A 24,205-nucleotide genomic window follows, 5' to 3' on the forward strand; every position below is an offset into this window, starting at 1 on the left:
GAAACCATGCAGGCCTGGGAAACACTGCTCACACCCCATGGACAGAGGAGGAGGTTGGCTGAGTGCCTCTAGGAGTGAAACACTGTTTGAAACTCCTGGCACAAAGTAGCTCTAAAAAAATAACAGCAGAGCCAGGTACGGTGGTGCCCACCTGTAATACCAGCAGGGAGGCTGAGGGAGGAGTTCAAAGCCAGCCTCAGCAACCTAGTGAAGCCCTAAGCAACTTACTGAGACCCTATCTCAAAAAATAAAAAGGGCTGGGGATGTGGCTCAGTGGTTAAGCGCGCAGTTCAATCACTGGTACCAAAAAAAGAAAAAAAAAATACAATCTAGTGGGGAAGACAGGTATTTTTTCCAGTTTTTTAAAGTTGTGAGGATTTCATTATAAGGACTGTTTGCCAACTTTTTAAAAAATCAGGACATGTGACAAGGCTTCAGTCTATACCCCTGCATGGCAACAAGAGGTTAAAATTAATGGCTGCTACCTTCAGCAAGACTGGTGGCCTCCGATTTACTACAGCCTGCATCATTCCCTAACGTCACAGGTTGTCTACTTCACTGTCATCTACCTGAGTCTTGTAGACTTTTGAGTTAGTGACCCCTGTTCCTAAGCTGCCAGGATACTTGCCTCTCCTAAAACTACCAAATGCCCCAAGGAGCATTTAAAAGATCCTATTCTTATCTGAACCTGAATTCTGGGTTACCGCTTCACCTGAAGTAACCTTGGGAAATCACATCATCTTGCTGAGGTCTTCATACCCTCCAAAATGGAGGTGATCGAGTCTGCTTCACAGGATTTTTGTGGGGACCGAGCTTTGCCTAATTGGCTCTTAAACCCTTACCTTTGGATCTCATCCCTAGCAATGCTTCTTCAAAGAAACCTTCCAAGACCTGACTAGCTCAAATCCCTCTCATTTTCTCTTCTTGGTAGCACCCACCAGTTACAACTGTGCATTAGCTTAAGGTTTATTTTGGCTAATGCTTGTGTCCCACCAGACTGAAAATAATGACCAAGTTTTGCTTACCACCTATTAAGACGCTAGGCACAAAACAGGTGCTCAATAAATATAATTTTTAATAAAGTCACATGAAAGTTTAGTGTATTATCCTACAAGAAAAATAACCAGAAGGAAAGCTGTGTAATGACATACTAGATAGATTCCCTCTAACACCCGTTATCTATATGGTACTCTGAGCCTTTAGACTGCGAGAATTTGCACCTCAAATTCTAACTAAAGCTGTGAGGCACGAAGGTCATTAAGGCATGTTTTCCAAGGAGCTACCTACCCCTACAACAAGGATTTCTGTTTTGTCCACCGATGCATGCCAAATGCCTAAAACACTGCCTGGCGTGAGAGTAGATGCTCAGTTAATACATAAGGATGAAAGAATATGCACGAAGGCACTGGTAAAGTGAAGCTGGAGCCCATACAGACTTTGTCCCAGAAGTCCCCTCTGATCACACTTAGCCACGCCGACTTCCCCAGACCCCAGGGCAGTAAGAATCCCCATAACCGGAGGGCGACACCTCCAGAGGCCCCGGGGTGGTGAAGACGGCGCAATCCTCCCGCAGGGGGCGCTGTTCCCCCACAGCGGGCGCCCCACGCTCCAGCCGTCCACCGAGGTTCCCTCCACGGGACTCGCAGCCACACGGGCCACGATCCCTCCGCCACGAGAACGGTGACCCTCGCCGGTCAAAGGAGTCCCCGCTCCACGGGGCCTCCTTGCGCGGCAGCGCCCCCTCCCCAGTGGTGCCGCTCCCACTGCCTAGAGGCAAGACTCTGGCTCCCCTTCCCTGTTCTGTTTCGCCGACGCTGGCCGACGGACAGCTCAAGCCCCGCGGTGTCCCTCCGCGGCAGCCCGCGCATCCCTCCTCTCTTCTAAGTCCCTCGGCCGCCAGACACCGCGCTGCGCGCTCTCGCGAGAGTACAACACGCAGCCCCTTCCCCCAGCCCCTCGCCGCGAGGAAGCCCCTGCGGCGCGCGGTCGCGGGCGGCGCATGCGCGGCGACGGCTCCCAGCGCCCCCCGCGCTCTCCGCGGGCCGAGCGGACGAGGCCGAGCGCCGGGAACCGGCAGCCGCCCCCCGCGAGGCCTGACTTGGCCCCGCGACTTTTTATTCCTTCGGGGCGGAACCGCGTTGCGGCCTTTTCTCGACGTGCCGATTTTTCCCGAGGACGGCCGGGGCTGCCGCGGGCCCTGAAGAGCCCGGCGCTGGTCTCGGACACCGCTGCTCCCCGCGGGCCACCTGCGGCCTGGGCGCGCCGCCGGACCCGAGGCCGGCCGGAACCTGGGGCCGGGCGGGGCCGGCACATCCGGCCCCACCCACGCGGGCCTCGCCTCCCAGAGCAGGACCCCGGGGCGGCTGACACACCCCCTCCAGGCCGGCCGCCTCCGCCCATCCTTTCCTCAGTCGGCTTGATTTCCTCCCAGTCCTTGAGCCTCGCTCCCTGTCCTCGACATTGCACTGAAAGGAATGCACCCTGGAAACCACATTGCGGGCGGGGTCATTTCTTATTTGGTGAAGGGGCCGAGTTTGGGGACTTTTCAAGGGCCTAGGACTGCCCTGTTCTGCTGACACTGCCAGGGGGGTTGGTTTGGTTTGGTTTTTTAACCTGCCTCCCATCCCACACTTTAGAACATTAGGCAGGGAGCCCAGACTTGGAGCTAGACTTGACATTGACACCACCCCGCGACACCTCCCCCCCCCCCCGTTGGAGCATGGCTACGGCCCTGGATTCGGAGATTGACGTGCCCCTGGAGGTTGAGGGGTGCCTCATCATGAAGGTGGAAAAGGACCCCGAGTGGGCGTCGGAACCCATTCTGGGAGGATCAGAGAGCATTGAGTGTGAGACTTTTCGCAAATGCTTCAGGCAGTTCTCATATGAGGATGTGACTGGGCCCCATGAAGCTTTCAGTAAACTCTGGGAACTTTGCTGCCGGTGGTTGAAGCCAGAAATACGTTCCAAAGAGCAGATCCTAGAGCTGCTGGTGATTGAGCAGTTTCTCACTATTTTGCCGGAGAAGATTCAGGTCTGGGCACAGAAGCAATACCCGGAAAGTGGAGAAGAGGCGGTGGCCCTGGTCGTCCATTTGGAAAAAGAGACTGGGAGACTGAGACAGCAGGTGAGCAAGGATCTTGCAAATGTTTGTGTTTTAGAAAGAAAGGGGTGGGAAAGACAGGATTGCATTGCAAGAAGTACTTATTATGGAAAGTTCAGTGCTACTAATAAGAGAGCCTTAAAGGGAATGCACTTAAAAGAAGATCAGAATTTCATATTAAATAGAAAGGGGAAAAGTTTTGAACAAAAAAAAAAATTATCTTCCAAATGAAACTAAGCATTGCACTTAAATATGTTTTAATCCTTGGCATAATGTTTCCAGCAAAAGTATGAGAGAACACTACAGTTAATGCTTCATAGGGTTTGACTTTTGCAGTTTGATCCTAAACAATGCTATTTTTGCACCTCTCCCAAAAAAGAGAAAAAAAGAGTTATCCCAGAATATTTTCTAATCCTTTAATATGCCAGCTAGTGTCTTCTGAAGCACTGAGTGCTTTCAGTACCATGATCCCATCTCTCATCTCCAATCTTACTCCTAGATCTTCATTTCTTGTGGCTCTTGGTGCTCTTCTGGTTGTTTTTCAACAACCTTTCATTGACCTCATGAAATCCTGCATCATTTGCCAGGTTTGCAGTTTCACCTTGCACAGTATTTCCGTTGTGTAAAGATCTGAGTATCAGCAAGTTGCTGTATTGACCTGGAATAGACAAATTGATGTGGGTAATGCAAAAGATTTCTGTTCACTAGTAAATACGTTCATGTTCTGAACCTAATAGACATGAGGGGGTTCAAATAATGTTTATTCTAGAAACTAAGTTGCTCTGTATTTTATTCCTGACAGATTTTCCCCCCTCTTTGTAGCAATAAAATTTTCCTTCTACCCAAACTCTTGTACAGTGTGGTGAGACCAACACTCTCAGAGACTCCACCGGGAAAGGAATGAAATTTTCATTGTTTCTCATATCTTCTGTCCTTTATTTAAAATATATATACATATGTATCTGTGTGTGTGTGTGTATGAATTGGGCCCCAATTTGGACCTCTTTCCCTTCCCTTTTCCATTATGGTATTGATTTTATTTCTCAGGTCAGCAGTCCTATCCACTCTGAGAAGGAAGCCCCACTTGGAACAGTGTGGGAGGTAGCAGACTTTCAGCCAGCGCAGGTGGAGACCCAATCCAGGGCAGTGTCTCGGGAGGAAGCTGGAAGCCTCCACTCAGGACACCAGGAACAGCTGAACCAAAAGAGAGCACATCGGCCCTTACCCAAGAATGGTAAGAAGGAAAACAAAAACAAAAAAAGAAGAAGAATAGTAAGAAGGACTCAGAACATGCCTAAAACAAATATATATGTACTGCGTCCCTGACACTGTAACTTGCTCAGAGTCATATTTGACTTGCTCAATACATGATTTCAGAGTGAATTGAATATTTGGGAAGAAAGATTTCATTAGCTTCAAGAGTTGGGCCCTTAGAAAACCTCATTAAAGAGAGATCTTAAAGGTGAAAACTGGGGAACCTTAGCATTGCCCAGCCAGCCTTGAGTCTTGTGAAATCTCCATTCTGCAGTCAGCTTGTGTTTTCAGTCCTCCTGTGTGTGTATTTGCTCTTGGCTGACCATAAATAACTTGCAAATCTCTGTGGAAAGGGAAACAAGTCCAGTGTTTCAAAACTGACTTGCATAATGGCAATGAGAGGGATAAAAGTAGGATGTCACAAAGAAGGGACACTGGTGTTCATAGCCACCCTAGACATGAATGAATCAAGTCAGATACAAGGAGGTGTACCACACTGGCCTTCCCAGTTCTCTCCACGTCTCCTGAAGTATGGCTTCATAACAGGCTAAAAAAAAAGAAGATGACGAATGGAAAGGTCACTGGACTTACAATCAAAAGTCTTCTGTTTTTATCTTGACTCTGCCCCCTTTTTGTGTGAGATCTTGAGCAAGTGATATGAAAAGGAGCATTAATACTAAAAGGATAAGACCTGGGACTTGAGAGACAGACCTGACTCCCATTTTTTATCTGTGTGGCCTTGGTCAGGTCACTTCTCAAACTTTCCTTTCTCTCCTATGTAAAAGGGAAATAACAAGGTGTTAGCACAGATTTAATGTGAGGCAGTGTAAAATGGCTAGTGCATAATAATGCCTGATACACGTTAGCTTCCTTTCTCATAATGGCAAAATTTTTCTTAAACTTCAACTCTGTTGGACCTATACAACCTTTCATCAAGAGGTTAGATTCACTACTACCATACCTGGGGTAGTACCACTCTCCAAGTTCATATTACCCATGATAGAATGCATTGCAAAGATTGGATGTTCTGAATTATCCAGAGTGTTCATTAGCATTCATGGTCACATGGATTAGGTGGTCCCAGGGACTTTATCTAAGTAGTTATTCAAATAAATACCTATTTATGGTATTTCTGGATTTTACCATCCCAAGGTGATGAGGAATTTCTGAAGGGAATTAGCTTGTTCTTTTGAAGTACTAACTCTGGGATATAGGAGGACAGAAGTCTTGAGAGATGGGGCTGGGGTTGTGGCTTAGCGGCAGAGTGCTCATCTAGCCTGTGCGAGGCCCTGGGTTCGATCCTCAGCACCACTTAAAAATAAATAAAGGTGTCCAAGTATACCTAAAATATAAATATTAAAAAAAAGGAAATCTTGAGGGATGGATATCTCAGAAAGGTTAATTCATTCTAAAGGAAGATCTATGATTTCAGCCATGTGGATTTCAGGGAATAGAATGTTTTCAATGAAATTATTTAATTTGCTTCTGTAGAAGTGGAGCAAGCTTTTGAGTTCTTATAACAATATTCATACTTTGAGGAAAATATGACAATATTAATTCTTAGGTGCTTAAATTATGCTAATGGTCACAAATCAGTAACTTGCACACCGAGTCAGACTTGTTTTGTTTCACCTACAAAGAGTTTTTGTTTGGGGATTTTGTTGTTTGCTTTAAGGTTTAAAATTTGAGATTTCATGAAAGTACAGATTTTCGGCTTCTCAAAAAATTAGAGGTTCTGGCTCTACAAGAGTCATGGTCTCCTTGCAGCAACAGCTGGTACTGGGCATTGACTATGCCCTTTCAGCAGGGCGTGTGCTCTCCAGTTCCACATGCATGGCTCCAACCTCGCCCCTTTCCTGTGTACTTTACCTGCTTACTTCTTGAAAGCACTTGAGTTTGAGAGCCCAGCTTTAGGATAATATAGTTTCAGGCATTGCTCTGAACTCATTGAAAAAATTACCGATTTGTATCTTGTTGGTTTTAAATCATTCTCATTTCTTGAAAGGAGAAGCATCAAGAATTAAATGGCCAGAGCCCAGAATACTAATTGTTTCTTTTAATTTGTATAGCTCGGTCTTCTCCCTGGGTTCCTACCCCTGCTGATGAATGGAACACCATAGATCAGGAGGTGACAGCTACACATCTATCTGCTGGGTCCCAGGTAAATTGTAATTGTCCTCTTTGGCCTTTCTCCTTCCTAGGGTGTTTAGTCACAATGATTTCTTATGCTTCAGTATCCTCAGATTTTTATACTCTCTCCAAGAGACTTCTTTTCCAGAAAATATTGGACTCAGCCTTCTGAGTAATGGGACTCCTTGCTGGATCATCTCTTTTACCTTCTCTCATTTTCTGATTCTTTTCGTAGCTTTCGTAGTTATGCTTCACTGGACACACAGTACACATTTGGCTCCTTAATTTTACTTCTTCTTTAGGGCCCTTCTCTGCTTCATCCATGATCATTTCATCCTTTGAAGACCCGTGCAGTTATCTTGGTAGTCACTAGTATTAGTGTTGTTACAGGAGCCAATGAAAGATGTCCAGATGACAAGAGGCTTTTCCTATAAAAAGAGTGTGCATCAGATTCCTGCTCACAGACATCTCTACAGGGATATCAGGAAAGAGAGTGTTGGAACCATGGTCTCCCTAGGTAAGGATTCTTTCCTTTCATAGATTAAAAAAAAAAAAAATCCTTGGGGATTTCTTATGTATTCATTCCAACTGGTGATAAAATCTATTAATCCTTAAAGATTCTCCATGGGTTCTCTGGTGTAATCACTTAGCTGCGTTCTCTTATCTCACCCTTTTCTTCCTACCAGTAGTAGTAATAATAATATAACTTAGTAATTAAATTATAGGAGAAGAATTATATATTATTGTCATATTCAGAGTATAGAAAATGTAAACTTGCATCCACTAGACTAAAAGATTGATGAAGTCAGAAAGACTCTTTTGCTCTTCTGTTAATTTATGTTTGATTGATTTTTTTTTTATGTTATCCTATCCCTCTCTCCCCCTTTTCTTTATTTTACTCTAGCTTCCTGCATATTAGAGGAAACTTTCGACCTTTTCAATTTCTGAGTTTGGCTAATTTCACTTAGCATAATATTCTTCATTTTCATTCATTTACCAGCAAATGCCATAATTTCATTATTTTTTATGACTGAGTAAAACTCCATTTTGTGTGTGTGTGTGTGTGTGTGTGTGTGTGTGTGTGTGTGTGTAGACATCACAATTTCTTAATCCATGCATCTGTTCATGGGCATCTGGGTTGATTCCGTAATTTAGCTATTATGAATTGCCACACTGTGTTTTCATTTAAAATTAGGTTATAAAAATGGTTGTCCAGTGTGTCTTGGAAACTCAAACATCAGACATCACAGGCCCTCTTTCCTGCACAGCAACAGTTGGCCAGATCTGAGGAAAGGGCTCCTACTCACCTGCCACAGTTCCCATTCCAGCCTCGAAGTCATTGCCTAATCAAATGCTGATGTTGTCCCATACCTACTTCTCTAGTGTGAAAAATAAAGAGCTGATCTCCATCTGCAGGGTTCCTTCAGAAGGGCTTGATTTGATGTTGGATCTGTAGGAGAATTCCAGCTGGGCATGGTGGTGCATGCCTATAATCCCAGTGAATCAGGAAGCTGAGGCAGGAGGATCCTAAATTAGAGGCCAACTTCAGAAATTTAGCAAGACTATCTCAAAAGAAAAAAAAAATGGGGGATTTGGGTTCAGTGGTAAAGCACCCCTAGGTTCAATCCCCAGTACCAAAATCTCTAGAAGTATTCTGTAAAGCTTCTATGCAGGTTGTATGGAAAAATAACTAAATTTTACATACCTCTTGGGGGCATTAGATACTTTTTAGGAAGCTAGCACCTCTTTGAATAGGAAACTGAGACTTAGAGGATTAAAAATAACCCCTAATAAAAAGTAAGTAAGCACTGTGACTAGGATCCAAATTTAAGACATGTTGATCTCTTCCATATTATAGGGCAGTAAACTCAATTTGCTTCCTAATCTTCCAAGTCTTTCCTTTTAGCCCTACCAGAGTGTCTCCAAAAGTAATGAAATATTTTGTTTTCAGTAAATATTGGTGAAAAATATACTTTTACCAATAATTTTAAAATGTGAAGTAATAGAAAGTAGATTTTAGTCTCTTTTGAAGAAACATGTATGTACTTTGTGTCTCAGACCATGAAGCTTAATTACAAGATCTTTCTAGAACAAGATCTCTAGAACTTACTCATGTTACAACTGAAGTTAGTACCTTTTGACCAACATCTCATTTCCCCCACCCCAAATCCCCTGTCAACTACCATTTTATTCTGAGTCCAAAGTTTTTAGATGCCCATATGAGATCATATGATTTTTGTCTTTGCTTATTTCTTTTATTATAATGCCCTACAGGTCCCTTCAACGTATCACAGATGACAGGATTTCTTTCTTTTTGTGACTAAATAACACTTTATTTGATTGATTGATTGATTGATTGATTGATTGATTGATCTTTTTTCCCTTTATTCTCACATTTTCTTCATCCATTGACAAACATTAGGTTGCCTCTGTGTCTTGACTGTGGTGAATAATGCTACAGTGAACATGAGACTACAAATACCGCAAGATATGAATTTTATTTCCATCAGATACATACCTAGAATTAGGATTGTTGACTCACTTGATAATTCAGTTTTTAATTTTTTGAGGAATCTCAGTATTGTTTCCTGTGACAGTGACACCAGTTCACATTCCCACCAATAGTGCATGGCATTCCATTCTCTCTACATCCTGTCCAGCACTTATTATCTTTTCTTTTTATGCTTTATTTTTTGTTGGTACATAATAATTATGCAGAATGCTGGGTTTCTATATAGAATATTTGTATATACATAAAAACATATTTGATCAGTTTCACTCCCAATATCTCTCCCATCCCCCCAACTCCACCCTAATGGTGGTCTCTCTTCTACATTCATGACATCCTTTTTCTTTTTTTCCCTGTTTTTTCCCCCTCTAGCTTCCACAAATGAGAGAAAACACACAAGACTTTCTTTACTCTCTGAGTCTGATTTATTTTGCTCAAAATTATGTCCTCTGGTTCTATTCCTTTTCCTGCAAATGGTGTAATTTCATACTATATGGCTGGATAAAACCACATTCTGTATATATACCACATTTTCTTTATCCTTCTATCTGTTGATAGACACAAGTCTGATTCCATAATTTGGCTGTTATAAATTGTGCTGCAGTTAATATAGGTATGCATATATCTCTTATGTATGCTAACTTTCAGTTCTTTTGAGTAAATACCAAAGAGTGGTAAGAGCTGGATCATACAGTAGTTCTATTGTTAGACTTTTTTTGAGGAGCAGGGGGGAAGTTCCAGGGATTGAACCCACAGCCTTGCATGCACTAGGCAAACATTTTACCACTACATCCCCAGCCCTATTTTTAGCTTTTTTAGGAACCTTTATACTGATTTCCATAGTGGCAGTTCCAGTTTTCATTCCTACCAACAGTGTAAGAAGTTCCTTTTCCCTGCATCCTCAGCAGCGTTTATTGTTATTGTGTTATTAATGATTGTCACTCTAACTGGAGTGAAACGAAATCTCAGTATACTTTTGATTTGCATTTCCCTGATAGCTAAAGATATTGAACATTTTTTTCATATAATTGTTGGCCATTTGGTTTGATGTTAGCCATTCTAACAGGTATGAGGTGATATCTCATTGTCGTTTTTTAAATTTTCTTTTCCCTGTTGATGAATGATATAGAATACCTTTTTGTGAACTGTTGGCCATTTGTGTTTCTTTGGGAAAAATATCTAATCAGATTTTCGGATCTTTTGTCCATGATTTTCATTGGATTTTTTTGCTATTGAGTTTTATGATTTCTAGTATATTTTAGATTTTAATCCCTCATCAGATAGATGGTTTGCTTGTAGTTTCTTATCTCTTCACTTTGTTGACTGTTTCCTCTTGCTGTACAAAAGCTTTTTAGTTTAACATCTGGCTTATTTTTGCTTTTGTTGTCTGTTCTTTCAGTGTCATATCCAAAAGTCATTGCCAAGACCAGTGTCGAGTTACTTTTTCCCTATGCTTGCTTTGAGGAGTTTTATGGTTTCAAGTCTTACATTCAAGTTTTTAATACATTTTGAGTTAATTGTTTTGAGTAGTGTAAAATAGGTGTACAGTTTCAGTCTTTGGCAATTGAATATTCAGTTTTTTCAACACTGTTTATTGAACAGATTATCCTTTCCCAGTGGTGGGTTCTTGACACCCTTGTCAAAGGTTAAAAGACTATGCATGAATGAATTTATTGTTGGGCTCTATTCTATTGCACTCTCTGTTTTTGTCAGTATCATACTATCAGTAAGTAGCTTTTTAATGTAGTTTGACAAAACATCTTTACTTCTAATCTCTCATAGCTATTTGTTGAGGTGCCCAGGGAGACAGTGTAGGGTGCAGATGCTAGCACAGTTGATTTGTGAGTAACAAATACCTATTAGGAGCTTAATCTGAACCTTACACAATGCTAACTACTGAGGGAATCAAAGGTAGTAAAATATGTTTCTTAACCTTAAATGTATTCCTTCAAGAACTAGATAGGAGAAGTGGTACATATGGAAGAAGTAAAATGAGATGACTAGGAGATGATTATGCCAGAGAAGTCTTATAAGAATAACCACAGCATGCATTGGCCCCATTGAGCAAGGCTTTGGCCTAAGCACATGGTCCAGGAGGGCATGTCATAGCAGAAGATTGAGGCATGCAGTAACGACATCTGTGCCTACCATGAAATGTGTTTTCTTACCACAGGAAGTACAGTGTCTACATCTAACAAGATAAGCCGTTTGGAACAAAGAAAGGAGCCATGGACCATAGGTCTCCATTCCTCTAATAAAAGGAATATACTACGAAGCAACTGCATCAAGGAAAAGTCAGTTCATGCTATTCAGATTCCTGCCAGGAATGCAGGGAAAACATGGAGAGAGCAGCAACAGTGGGGTTTAGAAGATGAAAAGATAGCAGGTGTGCACTGGAGCTATGAGGAAACTAAGACTTTCCTTGCAATTCTCAAGGAGTCTCGCTTTTATGAAACACTTCAGGCTTGTCCCCGAAATAGCCAGGTATATGGTGCTGTGGCTGAATGGCTGCGAGAATGTGGCTTTCTCCGAACACCAGAACAGTGCCGGACCAAGTTTAAAAGTCTTCAGAAAAGCTATCGAAAAGTGAGAAATGGCCACCTTCTAGAACCGTGTGCCTTCTTTGAGGACATGGATGCTTTATTGAATCCTGCTGCCCATGCTTCATCCACCGATAAGCCAAAGGAGGTGATACCTCTCCCAAGGCTAAAGAGAATTGGTATCACTGCTAGAGAACAGATTAGTCTGGTAGAAGAGGAGGAAGCTGCAGAAGAATCTGACGGTGATGAAATAGGCATTGAATTTATCCGAAAGTCTGAGATTCGGGGTGCTCCTGTCTTGTTTCAAAACCTGAGTGGTAAGAATTGTATTTCGTTTCCCTGTTATGAAAACAGAAGTGTGGTCTGTAGAAAAGGGAATAGATGTGAAGCCACTAAACCTGGAGAGTGCTATCACACATCCTGCTGCCTTCACTGTGATGTGAATCCCATAAAAATCCCATGAAAATACCTCAGTGTCTATTGCTGCCCCCAGCACAGCTTAATGACAGCACTGAGCAGCCCTGGGGTTTAAAGCATAGCATGAATGCTGCGAGTCTGAGGCCTTGTGGAAGGAAGACAGATGAAGTTAAAGGGGTCCAGGGATCCAGTATTATCTAAGAATTGGATTCTAATAAGTCAAGAATACATTATTATACCACCTAGGATGATGACCAGTAAAATAATATGTAACTAACAAGAGTGAAAAAACATGTGAATTTTTTGCTTAATGTAAAAGAAGACAAGAAAGATAAAAAGAATATAAAATAGATAAGTCAAACAAAAAATTTATATATATATATATATATATATAAACAAACTTACAGGACTAAGATTATCACACATTAAAAAACAGCTTATATGTTGTTTACAAGAGATGCATCTTAAATACAAGAACTCAGATATTAAAATTGAAAAAATAAAAAAGAGGCTCCATGCAAAAGAAAGCTAGTGTTGACTATTTGGGAACAGGGACATACATAATTAAGCTGTCAGTTAACAGCTGTTTGATGGTAGATGAATCATGTAACCACACTGGGCTTCAGTTGCCTCATCTATACTATATAAGTAAGACTACCTCACAGCATTGTTATCAGGGTTCTATGGAATATAGAGAGGAAAGCATTCTGAAAATGCTAAAATACAGTGTAACTGATAACCACTGTTACTGGTACTATCTTCTCTACCCCACTAATCAGAGAAGTTCCTATTGAGTGTTGCTGGTCCCCTGTTCTTAATCACATGGGAAAGATACTTCCAGACAGCTAAATTCTTGAGTCTCAAGAGCAGTGACAGATTTGGGACACTATACCTTTATTCTTCCAAATTTGATAAACTTTAAGATCAGTTAGTTTATCGATTTCATTGAAAAAAAAACTGTTGGGATTTTTACTTCATAGATTCATTTAAGACCTGATATATATATAACTTGAGTCCACTTGTTCAGAAACATTCTCTTATTTTTTTCTAGGTCTTTCATGTCTTTCAATAAAATATTATACATTTTTTCTTATTTCTTGCAAAGTATATTCCTCTGCGTATCACATTTCCTGTTGCTACTACAAATAGCATTTCTTTTTTAACCCTTAAATTTTGTAATGTATATGAAATAGAGAGCCTACAGACTCCTTATCTCTGAACTTTATCTTGAATGGCAGGTGTGCATTGGGGCTATGAAGAAACCAAGACTTTTCTTGATATTCTTCGTGAGACTCGGTTTTATGAAGCACTTCAAGCCTGTCATCGGAAGAGCAAGTTGTATGGGGCTGTAGCTGAACAACTTCGAGAGTGTGGCTTCCTGCGGACACCAGAACAGTGTCGAACCAAATTCAAAAGCCTGCAGAAGAGTTACCGCAAAGTGAAGAATGGCCACGTGCTGGAGTCCTGTGCGTTCTACAAGGAGATGGATGCCCTCATTAATTCTCGAGCATCTGCGCCTTCCACAAACCCCCCAGAAGAAGTCCCATCACCCTCAAGGCAACAAAGAGGGCATGTTGAAATGGAACCCCAAGGACCTATAGACTGGGAACCTGAGGACACCTCACAGGAGGCAGTAATAGAAGATTCTGGCAGTGAGAGGATGAGTGAGGAAGAAATTATACCAGAGCCAGAATTCCAGAGACCTCCAGGTCTGCTGCAAAGCCCAAATGGTAAGGATCTCCTAAGGTTCTAGTCTAAAAGAAGAGAAGGTGCAACTTAACTGAAAAATCAGATGTGGCACAGGCTCATGCACACTTATTCATTCAACATATATTTGAGTGCCATGTGCTGTTTCAGGAAATAGCAATGAATGAAACAGGTCCTGTATTCATGGTGCTTCCATTCAAAGGAGGTACTCACCTACTCAGTCTAGTCACTCATTCTAGTGACTCAGTCTTTAGGATCTCAGGTTTGTTTTTGTCTGTATAGGTCAGATGGTGTTTTATAATTCCTGGAAATGCTGTGGGGATGAACTTGGAATTATGCATGAGAGAAAATGGGTGAAGGAGGAGTGTCAGTAAGTTCAAATCAGAAACATCTCAGTCATGTGTGGTGTACATGAGAAAAAAGAGGCAGAAACAAAATGAGAGAGAAATAAATCATTTTAGTCCTGAACTCCATCACTGTATTTCTTGCTGACTGCTAAATTCTAGTCAAACTAAAATCACCATCTTCCTTCCCACACCAATGCAGATGAGGTAAGAAGTAAGAGATTCATGGGAGTTCATTATACATACTGTTCTTTATTTTTCTGTATTTTCTGTTCAAATTTATCAAAATAAGAAATTAATACAAAAATCACATGTTTGGTACATGACCAAGAAGGAATCAGAACCAGAGTTATATGATTCTAAAGCTTGTGTCACTTCACCATGTTGTACACTCTGTCCAGAAAACATCATAGAAAAGCTGGATCCAAGGTATGCCTTGTACTAAAGTAGGTTGTAAATGAAAAAGTAAGGAGAAAATAATTCCAACTTTATAAACTGAGAATTAAGGTTTGGTTAGTGTGGTCAGTGGGATAGACAGAAAAACAAAATTACAAGACCATCTAAGAAAAAAGAATACTCTTGAGTAGGACATGATTAGCTGATGTTGAATTCAGAACTCCCTTGAAGAACTTGGACTTGGTCACTAGAATCTACTGAAGACTGGTTAATGTAGTATACTTTAGTATTGATTTGAAATAATGAAAACAGGATGAATCAGAACAGAACTTCAGGGAGATAAGCCAAGTTGCTTCCATGTTAATCAGAATATTCATGGGGAATAATGGTTTGGATTATAATTCAATTGAATTATATTCAATTCAGAAAACATTTCTGAAGACCTACTCTGTACCAGATGTTTGTTACTAGCCTGTTTATGGAACTGAAGGAGAATCCAGGATAAGGAAATCCGGGAAGAGTCCCAGGATCTGAGACCCACAAAATGTACAGGAATCATAAACACCAAACCTTGCAAGCCAGGTTGTTTGTGTTAACATAGGATTTGTGTGAAATTTATATTGTCTTTTTTTCAGATTTTGAAATTGGAAATAGTATCAAGGAGGACCTAACACAGGTAATCTATAAGGACACAGAACCTCACAGAGCATTAATAGAAAAGTCTAAAAGAATCATTTCCCAGAACATTGATTCCAGTAAGTATCGTAAAAGGGAGTGCATCTCAGGAAGACAATGGGAAAGCCTTCAAGGAATTAGACAGGGAAAGCTGATGCCTCAGCCTAGAGATCCAGGGAAAGCTGTGGTGCATCAGAGGCCTTTCATGGGGAGGAGACCTTACAGACTGCTCAAGTATGGAGAAAGCTTTGGCAGGAGTGCTCGTCTTATGTGCCGGATGCCCCACCAGAAGGAGAATCCATACAAGTGTAGTGTCTGTGGCAAGTGCTTTGGTAGAAGCAGAAGCCTCATCCGACATCAAAGAATCCACACAGGAGAAAAACCTTTTAAGTGTCTTGACTGTGGCAAAAGCTTTAATGACTCCTCGAATTTTGGAGCCCACCAGAGAATCCACACAGGGGAGAAGCCGTACAGATGCACAGAGTGTGGGAAGTGCTTCAGTCAGAGCTCTAGCCTTATCATCCATCAGCGGACCCACACCGGGGAGAAGCCCTATCAGTGTGGAGAGTGTGGGAAAAGCTTCACCAACAGTTCCCACTTCAGTGCCCACCGCAGGGTGCACACTGGGGAGAATCCCTACAAGTGTGTGGACTGCGAGAAAAGCTTCAATAACTGCACAAGATTTCGAGAACACCGGAGAATACACACTGGAGAGAAGCCCTACGGATGTGCCCAGTGTGGAAAACGTTTCAGTAAGAGTTCTGTTCTCACCAAACACCGGGAAGTTCACATGAGAGAAAAGCTTCTGCCACACCCGACCTCTGTGTATTTGCCGGAGAACCCCCTGAAGGGGAAGGCCGAGGAGCTCAGGAGGACTCTTTGATGAGGAGCTCCTCTCTCCTGCCACACCCCTTTAGCCAGCTCACCCTCATCTCACTCTTGAAGCAATCTTTTCTTAGCTCTAAAGTGTAATTCCCAAGATAAACTTGAGAGTATAAATAAACTAGACTTCCATCTTGTTCTCACCTCTGCCTCTAACTCGATGAGTCTGTCCCTTTCCTGTGTATCTCCACTTCTCCTTTAATAAAGTGGAGAAGATTTATTGTCTGAGTTTAGAATGAAATTCTCTTCAGTGTTGAGGCCACTGCTCTTGGATTGCTAAATTCAGCAACATTCAAGATCCTTCCATGTGGGTGAGAGTGGTTTTCAAGGGGATAACTGCTGAAAGGTTTTTGTTGTTGTTGTCTACTACACAAGATCCTGGATGCAGCTTGATAACCGATTTTCACACACGGGTAGAGCTTTCAGGAGTCTGATCAGAACTCTATCAGATCCATCTCTGTGTGAAGATATTTACAAAAGGAGAGAGAAGATTTTATAGCTTCCTTCAGAAGCCTATTATGGTATACCTTTTTTGTGTCAAGAAGTTGATCCAGGTAGCTAGGGGAGACTCCCTGTGTTGTCACTGAGATAGTTTTACTAATGCCTTGCCCTCCATCAAGAGGAGAGCAGTTGATCCCCATCATCTGTTTCTGTACCTGAAGACTTAAATCCCTGTGGCTGCTGCTCTTGCAGGCTGCAAGTAACCCCAGTTCCTTTTGCTGTTTCTCCTGAGTCTTACACTTACCTCTTAATTGTTCTGGGTGCTCTCTTCTGACTCTTCTGGACTACCATGCCTTCTGAAGATTGAAAGGATGCATGCTTACGGTGTGTCTTATCAAATTAGGGTTTCAGGCACATTCTAATTCTACCTGATAACTCCTCTTGCTCTTACCTAGAATGTGACTGGTGATATGTTGGCCTGTCTTATACCTCCCACCCCCACATGTCAGTGTAATATTAGACATTTAGTGTTTCTAAAATTCTAAGGGAATAGGGAAGAAGTGAGAGAGACCTGAAACATTTAATATTTCTAGGACCATTGGACCCCTTAGGGCTGCTTTGGATCAGAGAGCCACCCCCATCGAGACCAGCACTTCCAGGCTGGCTGTTAGACATGCCAAGTCTCTGCTCTGAGGCTTCTAGTCCCTGTTCATAGGGTCATGAACCTATCTGTAGAGCCCTGAGTAAATATGCAGCTCCACAGCTCACTGAGCAAAAGTGGAAATATTTATAGAAACTTCCAATCCAGAACACCATGTGTGTTTTTTTTCATTTATGTGATTTGTCCAAAAAATATATGATAATCTACCCCCCATACACACACACACACACACACACACACACACACACACACACACACACACTATCCCAGTAAATACTGGTAGAAAGGTTACATGGGGGACAGTAAATTCATAAGTGGAATTACAGAAGAAATCCAAGAATTTGATCTTCCAAAACCAGTTGCTCCAGGACAAGGCCCATGGCATTTATACCTTTAGTATGTAGGTAACCCATGGTGGCTTTGCTTGGGGGAGCGAGACGTCACAAGTTTAGTAGAAAGATAACCAGATTCAGGGCTGTGTGTAGATCATTAGTTTGCTTTAATTTTCCTCTGTTAAATGCTCTCTTATTTAAAGATATCTAGAAGTAATACTTTTTCCTTTGAGTACGTTTGAATCTTTTTAAACCTGTTCAGCAAAGTACCAAGGAGGGTAGACCATAGAAAGAAATTCAGTGTATGGTGCCAGAGTAGGGTATGGCCTGTTGGAAGACAGGTGACTCAGGTAAACATGGGTAAACGTTTCTGATGTACATTGATTGGAAGTGTTATGGCTGTTCACCTCTCAGTAGTGGATCCCCCGTGGTGTCTGGATTCTATAGACTTCTAAGGGTGTGTGTGGTTCCATGTTGGAATTGTGCCTGGCACAGTGAGAAGCGTGTGGTGCCAGTGGGTTTGTGCTTCTGTTGTAGTGTAGACGTCCTGGAATTCAACTCTAGAAAATGCACATTAATATAAATCACCACTTAGTAATACATACACAGGATTGATGATTATAGGGAAGCATGATTCAGGAAAGTAGTGACTTACTCATAAGTATTTACTAAGCACTGTTATGTATAAGACTGTGTTCTAGATGCAGCGAGGGGTACAAAATGAAAAAGGGAACGTGGTGCCTGTCCTCAAGGAGATTAGGATAGAGACAGTATCGCAGCAGAGGCAATGCCGGCTCTCCCATGCTGATTACAAAAGGTCAGTAACTCGGAGGAAATCACTGTTGCTTACTGAGGAGTTTCTCTAAATTGCAAATCTAAGATCTAAAATTTGGTACCTCTGTCTCTCACACCTCCACGGGGCAGAAAGGGTCAAGGCCTATTCCATCTGCAGTGGAGAAATGGCTGGCCTCAAGCTGAGGTGGAATTGGTTCCCTGCCTATGTTCTTAGTTGTAAATGGGCTGTGTGGCATGTGGTATCTTGTCGACCTTCTCCATTCTAAAGAAATAGAAGACCTCTCCCACCTTGTAGGTCAGTGCACCTTGTTTCCCTGCATTTTATCTTTTTTTCATGCTAAGGCATGAACTTTAAAATAGATGATCACGTTTTGAGAAATATGTTTTTCTGTATCACATCACATTGCCTTTCTAGAGATCCATAGGAAAAGGGTTTTTTAGGTCATAGTACCAGGAAATGCTCTGATCCTAAGCAAGAACAAAACAGGCTTTATCTTACGAACACTGTGATTTTATAACTTACTACCTTTCCGCTCTTTGTCCTGGGTGCTGGAAAGCTCAACAAAACTGTCCACTGAGCCAACTGCCTAAACCTGTATTTATTTAATTCTGTCCTGTTTCTTTGAAAATGGTCTCAATCCTATTTTTGGAAAGTGGTATAAACAAATAGAGATTTTATTCTCTGATATCTTATCTGAGATATTTAGAACCTGCACTCGTAATTTCTACCTGGACTTGCATTGATTTCCACAAATACCTCTAATTCTTACTGTTGATTTCGTTACACTTTTGACCTAATTTGTTTATCTGGAGAGAAATACTAGTTTTTTGAAGAGGAAAACATCATACACACATATATAGCAGCTCAGGGCAGCCTATCATTATGGAATGAGCTTTAGACCAGAAACCAAAAGAGACAGGTTTGGTCTTGTCATTGTCATTACTGAGTGATATTTGACAAATCACAGCCTCTCTGTGCTCGAGAAGCTTAACTCAGTTGCCAAGACTGCTCAGGCCCTTGTGTTGGTGAGGCTGGGTGGCGTGTGGTAGAGATGCGGAAGAGGGCATCAGGCCAGGCCCCCCACCTGGCTCCCCACTGCAGGGAGCCTTGGGCCATGCTGAGTCTACTTCCTCTTCAGGGAAGGGGTGTTGTGACAGCAAAAGAGCTTGCTAGATAAGAAGGAAGGACAATGGAAGGTCCAATGGCAGGCAGCCCCCAGGCACCCTGAAAGCCACCGGCAGGTAGCTCAGGTGAAGAAAGTTTTGTGAGGTCTGGTGCCCAGGGACAGACGAAACCAATGATGAAGGCCTGGGGAAGCCCCAAGTGGAAGGAGTGTCTGGGTCACGTGTGTAACTGTAAGCCTCGCCTCTGCCTGAATGTGTTCCAAGACCAAGTATAAATGTATGTCTGTCTGTTGTTTTGTATTAATGTTCACTTAGATGTCTTGAAAACTTATATGTGAAATAAATGCTACAATAAATGGCTCCCTTCGATTCCTGCCATAATTTGAAGGATCTTTTTCTATTTGGGAAAAGAAAATATAGGAAGTTATAAGCTCATTTTATAGATAATAAAAAGGGGGGGTAATTTCAGTTTTATTCCAGTTCATGTCTGTCCCCCATGACTAACAGGAAGGGATCTTTTGTGAGTCCACAGCTATTCCCACACAGCAGTCCTCTGGTAACTGTCACTGCCATTGTCCCAAATAGTGTTTGGCTCTAACACTAGGGTGGAGTTGGCACTGGCTGGGCATACTGCATGTATTTCTGAGGCGGCACACATCCCCAGCCCAGTGTGGAAGAAATCGTGAGTTTCCCCCAAGATACAGTCATAGGGGAGGCAAAGTTTACGTCTGTACTCCTGTTCTGTGGCTGGACCTGAGGATGAAATTAACATAAACCAAACTAATGGCAGAAAAGCCCACAGATGTGTCTATTTATCTGGGAGTCTCCACGAGAAACAGAGACCTGGGAAGTAGCACAACACAAGCCATTCTGTACCAGATTGAGCAGAGAGGCAGTGGGGGAGGAGGTAGAATACCTGGGAAGCCCAGAGGACAAAAAGAGTTATTTTAGGGCTGGGATTGTGGCTCAGTGACAGAGTGCTTGCCTTGCATGTACAAGGCACTGGGTTTGATCCTCAGCACCACACATAAAAAATTAATTAATCAATTAATTGTATCTATTTACAACTAAGAAAATTTTTTAAAAGTTATTTTAACAAGATCTGTACAGAATTCTCTTGGCTCAACTCTCCATCTCTGGTGATAAGAATGTTTCCTCCTGGAGTGGAGAGGATATCTTTCACTTGGAGGTTGCATCTCCTGCTTTCAGAAAGAGGAGGAGTCAGGACGTCCCTCTTCGGCCTGCTATTTTTCAAGTGCTTTGAGCTGAAAATATCCTTATGCCAAAAGGGGAACTATTTTGGTGCAGTATGGTCACCACAGTGTTCCTTTTGTCACTGTTTTGGCATAAAAGGAAGAGTTCCAGTGGCTTTCACTCAGCCCTTACCATAATGGTCCCAACCCCAAGGACCATGGAGTCTCTGAAGAGATTTCTCCATTTGCTAAGGGTGTGCCTCCAGCTCAGCTAGGGAAGAAAACTGGAGAGAGGACCACAGGGTGGGCTCAGAGAGCAAGTTCACCTGAACATGAGGTAAATTCTAGACAAGGTGTTTCTATCTCATAGACTTGTCGGCCTCACTGCAATAGAACCCAAAGACCTCAAGAATTATGCCTGCTCGGGGTCACAGTCTGCAGACTCTTGAGAGCTAGGTGAGTCCTGTGGGCTTTACTTTCCTTGAGTAAATGGCCACACACCCTTTTGGATAAAGCCAAGATAAAGCTGGGAGTATTCATTGCAGTGTCATGTCAGCACTCTTCCCAAGCCACCTGTCCTCACAGAACGTGAAGGCTGTGACCCAACTCAGATCTGGCAATTAGATGAGACGGTAAACCGAGGGGGAAGTCTCTAAGGGTTACAAATGTTCAAGTTCTGTAAATGAGTTGAGGCAACTAGACTTTTGGGAAAGAGAATGAATACTTCACGTTTTAAGCATGAACAGGAACATAGCTAATGACAAGACCCTCAACTCCAGGATGGGTCCAGGACACTGGCTTTGGGTTCCAAGACAGGTTCCAAGACAGGCAAATTTCCTAACCCCACCCTGAGACACTGGGACTCGAGGGGAAAGAGGTATAGGAATGTATGTTTTGAGGGCTGAGGGACAGCAGATAAGGCCTAAAAGACCTTAAGAGTCGCTTGGGTACCTGAGTATAAGCTCATGGAGCATGCAGGTGTGCTAGTGTGAATGTCATGGAAATATGGGTAAAGGAGCCTGCTTTCAAGAAATCTCTGTGTCCTAGACACGTGGGTCTCAGCTGGAGCACAGACGACCTCTGAATGGCACATCTGCACACCCAAGGTTTACACATTTCTTTCCAGCTGGAGTAGATTACCACTCAGATTGCCTAAACCCCCAGAGTTCCTGGACAGTGTGATGAGGGAGAGATGCAGGACTGTAACAACAAGGGCAGTGGAGATTTAGGACAATTCTGGCAAAAGGAAATGAATCAGTACTTGTACCCAAGGGTCTGGAACAGGAAGGACATTGTGTGATTGTGTGTCCAAAACCCTCAATTCTAACTGAATAATAGTCAAATTACCTAGCTTCTCGGGGTTTGAGGATTGGTCAGGATGAATGGTTCCCAATCTTTAGAGTCCTAAAGATCCTTCCTGAAAATAACTGAAAAAACACATGATGTGCCAAGTGCATTTAGAAACTTCTTTACCATGATTCTGATACTTGGAAATTGTAAAGTCTTTAGTTAGATGATAACAATAATACTGCTATCACACTGTGCATTTACTGCATACTAGGCATTGTGCCAAAGCTTTATAAACTTGGGGTTAACTCCTACAAGCATTCTGAGACAGTATTTTCATTTTAGAAGTGAAAAGCTGAGGCTGAGAGAAGTTCTTCAAGCACATGCAGCAAAAAAAAAAAAAAAAAAAAAGTGACAATTCTGAGATTAAATTTAGACCTTGATCAGGATTCAAACATCATAGCCACCATATTCGTTACTATAATGGTATTTCTAGTTCTAAAATCCTAAAAAATTCTGTGACTTCCTTATTGTTGAGAAAAGGGGAAATGAGGTAGAAGTGAACTTAGGTGATATGGATCAATTTTGGTTTCTACTCTGTGGGGTGAGTGAATATAGGAGTCACTGGATATTTTAGTCACTTTGCATCCCTGTAATGGAAGACCTGATGAGCAACGGAGAGGAAGACACGGGGGTTTTTGGCTCCTGGTTTCAGAGATTCAGCCCATGAGTGGTCAGTTTGATAGCTCTGGGCTTGAAGTGAGGCAGAGCATGATGGCAGAAGGGCATGGCAAACAGAAAGCAGAGAGAGCGAGCTGTGCTCACCAGGGACAAAAAATAAACCCAAAGACCCCACATACTTAATTTATGAAGCCATACCCTACCTGACTACAGTTACCAAATACAAATACCAAATACAAATGCAAAAAAAAAAGAGTATTTTTTTGTATTCATTTCCTATGGTTGCTGTAACAAATTGCCACAAACTTGATGCCTTAAAAGGACAGAAATATATTCTCTTATAGTTCTGGAGACCAGAAGTTGGAAATTGAGGTGTCAGCAGGGACATGCTCCCTCCAAAGGCTCCAGAGAAAAAATCTTCCTTGCTTCTTACAGCTCCTAGTGACTTCTTGATGAGGTCTCCTGACGGTATCACACCATCTCTGCCTCCACTTTCATGTGGACTTCACTGTACACGTGTCTGTGTGTGTCATTTTCTGTGTCTCATAAGGACACTATTGTTGGACTTAGGCCATCCTAATCTAGTATGATTGCATCTTGATGTTTACCTTAGTTTTATCTACAAAGACCCCATTACCAGGAGAGGTCACAGTCTGAGGTTAGCATGGACATGAATTGCAAGGACACCATTCAGTCCTCTGCACTGCCTCATAGGACTGTGGCGGGGTGTGAAGGACACTATACAAGTCAAGCACTCGGTGCAGGCCCTGATACACAGCAAATGCTCAGAGAGTCCTGGAGAGGAGCATCGTGTGTGTGGGTGACTGCATGTACATATCACTGACTTATTATTTACTACATTAGTCAAAGGTTTCTTTCATTGTTTAGGTGAATGAAATAGTGACACTTCTTACTAAGTCTTCTAAATTTGCTCATTACTAACATTCTCAAATTATTTACTGCCTTTCTCTGTCTTTCATGGTTGTTATTCTTCTGTTACTCTTCCTCTCAGAAATTTTGGGAGGGAAGGGAGGTATCATATAACATCCGTGTGTGATGTATCTCTGCACATTCTAATCGATGTCTGTTATAGGACACAGCGGCACCAGCAACTCTACCAGCTCTGCTTCACAGTCCCTATAGGATTAGGCAGGTTTTCCCAGTGACCAGTTCTTCACTTCTACTCCAGTGAGTATTTTGCTCATCTTTTTTTTAGAATTGGGTGAATGTTTTATTGTTGATGATTTTCCCTGACATTTCTTTATGGTGTCATAATGATTAACTTTCATAAATGACTCATTTCTTTTTATTGATGCATTATAATTACATAATAGTGGGATTGAGTGTGACTTACCATACAAGCACGATTTGGTCAATTTCATTCCCCTGCACCTCCCCTTTCCTATCCTCCTTTCTCCCTGATATCCCCTCCCTCTACTCTGCTGGTCTCCCTTCTATTTTCATAACATGCTTTTCCTCCTTTTGACACATAGATTCTTTTATTCTTTTATTTTTTTTGTTGTTGTTGATGATGGATCTTTATTTTATTTTACTTATATGCAATGCTGAGAATTGAACCCAGTGCCTCACACATGCTAGGCAAGTGCTCTACCCCTGAGCCCCAGCCCGACCCATGGGTTCTTAAGAGAAGATACACCCTGCACTTGAAAGGCATGAAGCTCAGGTTGTCTTTCTCTCCCATCTTATGCTTTCTATTCGTGTCTACCATTCAAATA

The 24,205-nt window shown here is 42.1% G+C and overlaps 1 protein-coding gene across 2 annotated transcripts; it reads left to right on the forward strand.

Annotated features, from left to right (window-relative positions):
* The first annotated feature begins 2,387 nt into the window (after positions 1-2,387).
* Zkscan2 (zinc finger with KRAB and SCAN domains 2) lies at positions 2,388-16,182 on the forward strand. Of its 2 annotated transcripts, XM_005323769.4 has the most exons (7): positions 2,388-3,124; positions 4,148-4,334; positions 6,424-6,515; positions 6,875-7,001; positions 11,167-11,850; positions 13,189-13,680; positions 15,033-16,182. In XM_005323769.4, the coding sequence occupies exons 1-7, from the start codon at positions 2,720-2,722 to the stop codon at positions 15,953-15,955; spliced, it is 2,910 nt and encodes a 969-aa protein (XP_005323826.2). In that variant the 5' UTR covers positions 2,388-2,719; the 3' UTR covers positions 15,956-16,182. The 2 variants fall into 2 exon arrangements, with proteins under 2 accessions (XP_005323826.2, XP_077880302.1); XM_078024176.1 differs by lacking the exon at positions 11,167-11,850.
* The last annotated feature ends 8,023 nt before the right edge of the window (positions 16,183-24,205 follow it).

The sequence above is a fragment of the Ictidomys tridecemlineatus genome, chromosome 10 (genome assembly GCF_052094955.1).
Source record: "Ictidomys tridecemlineatus isolate mIctTri1 chromosome 10, mIctTri1.hap1, whole genome shotgun sequence".
Classification (NCBI taxonomy): domain Eukaryota; kingdom Metazoa; phylum Chordata; class Mammalia; order Rodentia; family Sciuridae; genus Ictidomys; species Ictidomys tridecemlineatus.

What these genes read in the sequence shown, in the direction of transcription:
- Zkscan2 (XM_005323769.4), top strand. Translation starts at nt 2,720, where the DNA reads ATGGCTACGGCCCTGGATTCGGAGATTGACGTGCCCCTGGAGGTTGAG. An exon ending in TCGGCCCTTACCCAAGAATG is followed by an intron (nt 4,335 to 6,423) that starts GTAAGAAGGAAA and finishes TAATTTGTATAG; the next exon opens with CTCGGTCTTCTCCCTGGGTT. An exon ending in CTTGTTTCAAAACCTGAGTG is followed by an intron (nt 11,851 to 13,188) that starts GTAAGAATTGTA and finishes CTTGAATGGCAG; the next exon opens with GTGTGCATTGGGGCTATGAA.